The sequence below is a fragment of the Geospiza fortis genome, unplaced genomic scaffold (assembly GCF_000277835.1).
Source record: "Geospiza fortis unplaced genomic scaffold, GeoFor_1.0 scaffold102, whole genome shotgun sequence".
NCBI lineage: Eukaryota > Metazoa > Chordata > Aves > Passeriformes > Thraupidae > Geospiza > Geospiza fortis.
In genome coordinates this window covers 195379-203994 of record NW_005054373.1, presented here as the reverse complement: position 1 = coordinate 203994, position 8616 = coordinate 195379, and the positions used below count along the sequence as shown (strand labels likewise).

General features: G+C 44.4%; 1 protein-coding gene across 1 annotated transcript; it reads left to right on the top strand.

Annotated features, from left to right (window-relative positions):
- Positions 1-4338: 4338 nt before the first annotated feature.
- On the top strand, positions 4339-8140 carry HSBP1 (heat shock factor binding protein 1). Its single transcript, XM_005424758.2, has 4 exons — positions 4339-4420; positions 4824-4890; positions 5442-5561; positions 6790-8140. The coding sequence occupies exons 1-3, from the start codon at positions 4376-4378 to the stop codon at positions 5558-5560; spliced, it is 231 nt and encodes a 76-aa protein (XP_005424815.1). The 5' UTR covers positions 4339-4375; the 3' UTR covers position 5561; positions 6790-8140.
- The last annotated feature ends 476 nt before the right edge of the window (positions 8141-8616 follow it).

The window sequence follows — 8616 nt, the reverse complement described above, 5'->3', positions numbered from 1 at the left end:
ACCTGACATCCTATAAAAGCACCGGAACCCACGAGGATGAGGATGTTTAGCAGCAAGCAGCAACAAAAGCATGCAGGATAAATAATAAATAACACATCCTACAAGCAATCAGACACTCAGAAGTCTCTTTTTCCCTTGGGGGAGCCATTAAAATCATCCAAAATTCCAAATGGCATTGCCCAAAGAGGATTTTGCAGCCTTGTCTGCCACAGAGACCAGTCCCACAGACTGTGGAGGGTTCCCAAGGTGGGGCACAGAGGTTTTCCTGCCAGGATCAGTTTTTAGGAACACAAAAAGCTTCATGGTGGATGACTCTGAGGCCCATAATACTCAGCACAGTTTTTCCTACTGAGTGAAGACTCCTTCTACAGAGAGTCCCATTAAAAAGAAAATCCTTGTCCCAATCTGATGGCTTTTTTCCCCCATGGAAATCAGACTTTTAAAAACAAAAAAAGAGAGGTTTTATGACAACAGGTTTGTGGTTCATAGCCCAGGCTACTCAAATGCTAGAGGAAAAGGACTTCTCCACAAACCCCATCTTTACACTCAATGTTTGTGAGAGAAAACAGGACTGTGGTTACTGAGGAAAGGGAATTTCATGACAAACCCCAGAACTATTTCTGCTCTCTTGAAAGAGACATTCTGGGACATCATCCCATCCTTCTTTATTTCCCTGCTCTGTCAGCAAAGCCCCAGTGTTCACCCTGCCCCACTGATGACTTTGCATTTCAGACCAGGCTCATCCCCTCACTCCACACTGGGCAGAAAATCTTCCTTTTCAGTGCACAACTCTTCCTTTTCTGCGCACAACTCTTCCTTTTCTGTGCACAACTCTTCCTTTTCAGTGCACAACTCTTCCTTTTCACTGCACAACTCTTCCTTTTCTGTGCACAACTCTTCCTTTTCAGTGCACAACTCTTCCTTTTCACTGCACAACTCTTCCTTTTCTGTGCACAACTCTTCCTTTTCTGTGCACAACTCTTCCTTTTCAGTGCACACACCAAGTCTGCAGCCGGCAGCATTGATCATTCCATTATCACTCTGTTATACTTAATTTCCTCTTCATCTTTCAAGTCAAACTCCATCCCAGACCCCATCAATAGTGCTGGCAGCACCCTGATGGATTGCCCTGGCTCTGGCATGCTGCAGGTACCCTGCAAAAATTGCTTTTGTGTCGCCCCAGCACCACTGAGCTCTCCTAAGCTGTTCAGAGCAGAAAAATAACACGAGCATTGTGATTTTTTAAACACTCTGATGTGACTTTGCAGCAAGCATTTACCTGGTGCGCCAGCCAGTTTGACAAAGCTGAACTGTGCCAGTCTGGAGACTCTGAGAGGAGCAAAAAGCAGCTTTGGCAGCCACCTGGGCAGCTCCTCAGCGCCAGGGGATCCTGCCCAGGGATGGGAACCCCAGGGACTGCCAGGGCTCCCCACTCTGAATAAATGAAGGCAGAAAAATTAAACTTGAGAAATTTTGTGAGATCAAGGAGCTCTGTCATCCTCTGAAAGCAAAGGAGTTTTTGGGGAGGAATGTCCCAAGAGTTCCTCCCTGTGGGAGAAGTGATTTCCTGTGGAAAAGCTGCCATTGGCTTTAGTTTAAAGGATTAAAACAACCCTTTCCTTTCCTTTCCTTTCCTTTCCTTTCCTTTCCTTTCCTTTCCTTTCCTTTCCTTTCCTTTCCTTTCCTTTCCTTTCCTTTCCTTTCCTTTCCTTTCCTTTCCTTCCCTTCCCTTCCCTTCCCTTCCCTTCCCTTCCCTTCCCTTCCCTTCCCTTCCCTTCCCTTCCCTTCCCTTTCCCTTTCCAGCCAAACCACCTTCCCTCATCCACAGCCCAACCAAGGGTCCCACTGGCCCCAGAAATGACAATACTGAACGCTGTGGACATTTGGGATCATAAAACATGCCAATTAAGGAATTAAATAAGTCTCAACTGCTCATTTTTTCTGTTCACAGCCAGGCTGTTCTCAGGAACCTGATTTCAGAGTTTATCAAAGTGCAAACTGCATTAAGAGCAGCTCAGGGCAGGGCAGAAGCACAACCTGTGACCCTTCCTTCCCTTGCTCTGTGAGGTTTTTGTCCCCTCACATTCGGCTGTGCTGCCTCAATTATTCACATTGTTCACATTCTTGAAAACACAACAATAGGACATGAAATGAGCAGCACTCACTGAGATGTTTAAGGCAAAAAAGGCACATTTATTTCTTGATTTGGATATTTATAGAATTTTAAAGGCGACTATGGATTGGAGGATGAAATTGCTGCTTGTCCAAGCACACTGGTCAAACCAAGAGTTGTTCAGAGTGGCTGTGTCACAATACAACAAGAAATGAACATTCACTGAGATGTTTAAGGCAAAAAAGAGCACTTGGATATTTATGGAATTTTAAAGGCGACTATGGATTGGAGGATTGTGAAAAACGCCAATCGCTTGGTTTTAAAGTTTTAAAAGTTTAATAGTAATAAAATGGTTATAAAAATAGTAATATAATTAGAGTAATAGAAATTTTGGACAATTTGGATAAGGACAATATGAGACAACAGAGATAAAGAGTTATGGATGGTCTGGGTACCTTTTTCTGGGCAGCACAAGCCTGAGAAAGGACACACATTAACAGAGGATTAACCCTTAAAAGCAATAACCTGGTGCATATTCATACACCTCATACATGGTGCATAAATTCCATTTAAACACAGGATTCTGTCTGGGCAGTGTCAGCTTCTTCCTCATAATCCTAATGGCATCATCCTGCCCGAGAGAGGTGGGAAGAAGTTTGTTTCTTCTGAAAATGGAGCAATAAATTCTCTTTCTCTGAAAGATTCAGTGTCCTGTGGCTGCTGTCTGGTGTGAGTCCTTTCTTTAAAAAAATTATCCTCCCTAGCATAGTTCCTATGTTAACATTTTGTTATAACCTAAAACTATATTTAACACACTACTTATGAGAATTAATACAGCATCACTTTCTAACACAACACATACAACATTCATTTCAATATTTGCCAAAAGCCAATGATAAAATACACATTTTTCACAGGATAGAATTGCCGCTTCTGTAACCACACTGGTCAAACCAAGAGCTCAATAATTCTCTCCTCTTCCAGAAAGGAATGCAAACCAATCATTATTGACATGAAAAGTGCGTGAGAAACTTCATCACAAAAATGCAAACATCAGAAGGCTGGGAAGGACTTTAGAAGGGCAGAGGGACACGGCTGCCCAGCTCTGTCATTGTCCCTTTTTCTGGCCAGGTTTCCACTCTGGTTTCCCCACTGTCCCTTTGTTTTCCTGATTTCTCCTCTGTCCATCTCCAGTTGGTGCCTTTCTCCTGCTTTTGTAGAGCTGGAACTGGAAGGACAAATTTCAAATTTCCACGAGAAAATAAAATTTCAACTGCCCTTCATTTCAGCCTGAGATCCGTAGCTGGAAATTCCTGGTTGATTTGCCAAAATTCTTTTAACTCAGTAACAGAGGGGAAAAAATCCTAATGGAGCAGGCACTGAGAATAATTACCTATTCTCCTCCACCCATGAAGTATTTATAATCAAATCATCCAGCTTTGTCTAGGCAAAGCAGCAGAAATGCCAATGGATTCTAGAAGAGATATTCATGAAATGTCATCCTTTAAATTTTCATCCATTTCTGGGTAGATTGTTAGCATTCAAGAGATAAGACCTACCTAAGCTTAACTGCTCATCCAGAAGAAAGCAAGAAGTAAAAGAAAGGAACATTTTAATATTGTGCATTAAAAAAAAAACAAAACCAAACAAACAAAAAACAAAGAAAAAAGCCCCAAAGTAATAAAACAAAAGTAATAAAATTAAAAGTAATAAAAACAAAAGTAATAAAAAAGGTAAAACAAAACAAAAAGTAATAAAAAACAAAACAAAAAAGTAATAAAATGAATATTAATAAATGATTATTTAAAATAAATAATAATTTGTAAATAATAAAATTTTTATTAATAAATAATAAATTTCAAAATTAATTATTTATTACAATAAATAATTAATTTTTATTTGTGTAAAAAAATGAGGACTTCAGAAACCAAATTGTGCATATTAAACAGAGACAACAGCTGTCATTCAAACAAAAATGTATAATCCTGAGAGCAGAGAAGCCCTTTACATAGAATAATTTAGCACCACGCTCATACAGCAATGAACAATAGAAGACAGAAGGCTAATTCATAAGAAAACAACACAATTTTCAGCCGAAATGGAGAAATAATGAAAATCTTTTAATTGTTGTGCCTGTCTGTGGACTACCGGGGGATGGCCGCAGGACTACATTTCCCACAATGCCGCGGGGCGGGCGCTCTCGCGAGATCGGGCGGAAGCGGCGGGGCGCGGCCCGGAAGTGGAGCCGCCGCCGGAGCCACCATGGCCGAGACCGACCCCAAGAGCGTCCAGGACCTGACGGCCGTGGTGAGGCCCGGGCCGGGCTGCAGGGGCTGCGGAGAGCCGGGGAAGGAGGGAAAACCCGCTTCTGGAGGGGGCTTGGAGCGGCTGCTCCGCGGGAGGGGTCGCTGGCTGTGATAGGGGGTGGAAGGAGAGGGGGCCCTCATCACAACCCGGTCCGTGAGCCCACAGAATCGCCCTGTGGTTAACAGGGCCATGGAGGTTAACAGGGCCATGGAGGTGCTGTCCTGCTTGGGGAGGTGGCCGGGTTCTAGATCTTACAAATATTTAAGTAGCATTTTTAGCTCTAGGTATAACTGTACTGCAGGGGTTTGAGCTTAGCAGTGAAAGAACGGTGGAGTTGTTACATGAGATCGGGGAACAGCCTCTGAAGGAAACAAACCATTTCTTTTTTATCCCTTTCTATTAGGTGCAGACATTGCTCCAGCAAATGCAGGACAAGTTTCAAACCATGTCTGACCAAATAATTGGAAGAAATATCCTTTTCTAAACTCAGATGGGGGCAGCAGTACAAGTGTCACCAAGTCTGTTGGCCAGGGGGGTTTGTAAGAGAAATTTGAAGCGGCCATAAGTGTTTGCTCAAAGCTGTAAGGATAAAAACAATTAAACCAAGGGAGTTTTAGACACTTGTAGGGGAATGTTATCACTTGGGGCTGGGAAAGGAGGGACCAGAGGAGGCTCCAGGGTGATCAGAGGGTGGAGCAGCTCTGCTGGAGGAAAGGCTGGCAGAGCTGGAAAAGTGAAATTTCAGGGTGGTTTAATTGTGGCCTGAAGGGAAGGGTGGAATGGGACTGTTTATATGAGCCTGGAGTGACAGGACAGGGGGGAATGGGCTCAGACTGCAGAGAGCAGTGTGAGATGGGATTTTGGGAATCAGGAATTGCCCCTGTGAGCGTGCTGAGAGCCTGGCACAGCTGTGGCTGACCCTGGCAGTGCCCAGGGTGGGCTGAGAGGGGCTCTGAGGTGCCTGCTGAGGCTGCTGTCCCTGTCCCTGAGCTGTCCCTGTTGTCCCTTGACCCCCTGGCAGTCGATGACATGAGCTGCCGCATCGATGACCTGGAGCGCAACATCGCCGACCTCATGATGCAGGCGGGCGTGGAGGAGCTCGAGGGGGAGAACAAGACCCCGGCTTCCAACAAGGGCTAAAGTAAATCCTGCCTTTGGAACAGACCCCTGGGCCTTTGGAATTGCTGGCTGTGACTTTGTTTGGGAGCTGCTCTGGGGGATTGTGCTGGAGAGAGAGAGAGAGCATGGCCAGGGAGGGGAATGGAGCGCCAGGAGCTGCTGAGGGGGCTCAGCCTGGAGCAAAGGAGCTCAAGGGGGCCCTTGTGGCATTTGGAATTGCTGACTGTGACACAGAGGGAGCTGCTCCTTGGTTTGGGGCTGCTCTGGGAGAGAGAGAGAGCCAGGGTAGGGAATGGAGCACCAGGAGCTGCTGAGGGGGCTCAGCCTGGAATAAGGAGGCTCAGGGGGACTCTCCTGGCTCTGCACAACTTCCTGACAGCAGGGGACAGCTGGAGGGGTCAGGCTCTGCTCCCAGGGAACAACAGGAGGAGAAACAAAGCCCTGGGAGTTTGGAATTGCTGGCTGTGACACAGAGGGAGCTGCTCCTTGGTTTGGGGGCTGCTCTGGGAGAGAGAGAGAGCCAGGGTAGGGAATGGAGCACCAGGAGCTGCTGAGGGGGCTCAGCCTGGAGCAAAGGAGGCTCAGGGGGGCCCTTGTGGATCTGCACAGCTCCTGCCAGGAGGGGTCAGGCTCTGCTCCCAGGGAAGAACAGGAGGAGAGGCAGCAGCCTCAGGCTGGGCCAGGGCAGGCTCAGGGTGGACACCAGCAGGGATTTCCCCATGGAAAAGGCACTCAGGCTTTGGAGCACAGCGCCCAGGTGGAGCCCCAGGGGCTGCTGAGGAGTCCCTCAGCTGTAAATTCCTCCTGTGTGGCTCTGGGAGCTTGCAGGGAGCAGAGCCTCCCTCCCAGCTGCCAAGCTGCAGGTGCTGCCTGTGTGGGAGGGCAGCCAGGCATGAGGCAGTGCCTGTGCCAGGGCAGTGCTCCCTGGAGGAAGGCAATTCACCTTTCAGTAAAGCTCTATATATTATATATTCTATTCTATTATATATTCTATTCTATTCTATATTCTCACAGCATTTCTGATTGCCAACTTGCCCCTATGTTACAGTGGGCCTGTGTTTGGAACAGATATGTTCTTGCTTGTTGAGGTGTCTATTTTTGTGTTACCTTGTTGAAAACACAAATTATTACTGGCTTTGTTGCCCTCAGTGCCATTTCCATTAGCCTGAACCCCACAAATGAAAATCTCTGATGAGCATCATTCTCTTAATTCCCAGTAATCTCCTTTCTTACTATTTTTTCCCCAACAGGTTGCCAACAACTCAAGTCATGGAAGATTACTTTTTCTTTTTTTTTCTACAAATCCTTGGAATTAAAAAATGGCATTTTGCAACTCCAGTGTGTGAAAGCATTTTTATATTGTTACAGAGCTTGCATTCCTAATGTACATTGTATAGTTGGGGTAGGGTAGTTTCTATTTTGATTTTGTGTACTGTAATTTCACTTTTTGAATTCTTGTAACGAGGATCACTTGGTTGTGTTATTAAAACACAGATCTTATGGATCTCAACTCCTGGCTGTATTTTTTTGTGGAGTCACTTTTTTCTCTTTCCTGTACTTTTCTAGATGTTTCATGTTTGATAGCTCAGCATTTAGTGACTCCTTCCAAATGGGAGCCTTGCCTTGTGAGTTTGTGGAGTGAAGCACAAGATTGAAACTCAATTCATTGCATTAATTGTAGCTCTGAGCATCAGGCACTCGCTAGTTGAGGACTGTGTTGTCTTTCATCCATGTAATAAAGGTGATTTTTGGAAACAAGAGGCCCTGAACATCAAAACCATCTCTCCTACTGCTGCTGTTCCCTGAGCTGTGTTCCTGGAGCATCAAGGAGATGCAGATTGACCATGAGAGACATCTGAGCAACCACTGCCACCCCAGCTGTGACACCTGGGCAGACCAGGAACTGCTCACAGAACAATCTCACCGTGGGACTGAAGGTTTTTAACATGTCCCTTTGATCCATAACTGGGATTGAAGGGTTGGGATTGATGGACAGGGGTTGTGGCAATGTCTGTGTGGGGTTTTCAGTGGGAATCACTGCCTTGTTGGTCACAGCAGTTTGCTAGCAAAGCAGTGATACATGAACAAAAAATGAGAGAATCCAGGTAGATTTTTAAAGCCTTGCTTCTCTCGGAATGACAACTTCAAAATATTTGATTTTTTTTTTGTTTGCTTTTCTAATCATACCCACATCTTTGGGCCTGGAGTGTGTATTTATTACATTTAGGCCGTGGAAGGTGTGTTTGGGAGAGTCTGAACTGTGTCACTTGTGAAGAAAAATGACCAATGTCAGCTGTTCTGACAATCATTGCAATGCTCCTCCAGCTTCAAATGCAAATTTCAGCAAGCACTAGTGGCAGGCAGCAGTTGCAGGTGCACCACGCTTCAGCTGCTCCTTAAATGCCACCAAATTAGCACTTGAGTGCTGTGAAGGCAATATGACAGGTCATTTTTCCAAACTCACTGTAATAAAAGCTCATAATAACGGGGGAATTTTGTGAACATGAGAAATGTATCAATATATACTTGTAATACCAGCCTTAGGTCCTTTGTAATGTCATTTCAAAAAAAAAATCTAATAAACGGTTATGTGGTAACAAATAGCCAGCTCATGTGTGTTACAGCACAATCTAGCATAAATATATAATTATATGGGAGATTATATTTAGTTGTGAGTTATAAAAAGACTTTAGCAGAGCTGCTGCTCACAGGATAGTCTAAAAAATCCAGGTGTGCTCTGTATAATGAAAAGGTGATGATTCGTGCCCTGTCAGATCTGGACTTTAGGAGCTAATCAGAATATAGGAAAAAAATCAGAAATAATAATAATATAATAAAATTTCTATAATTATATAATAATTAATTATAATAAATTATTAATTTGAATATAAGAAAGCATATTAAAGTGGATAATAATTTTGTATGATATTTATACATGTACATTCTCTTATTATAGATGCTGTATAGTGTTATAAGTCCTCCTCTGGCTGTGTTCCTCCATGGTCAGTGCTCCCTGTGCAGCAGCAGTAGTGCTGCTTTCCTCAAGTTTATTCTGGCAGAATAACTTCCAGGAAAAT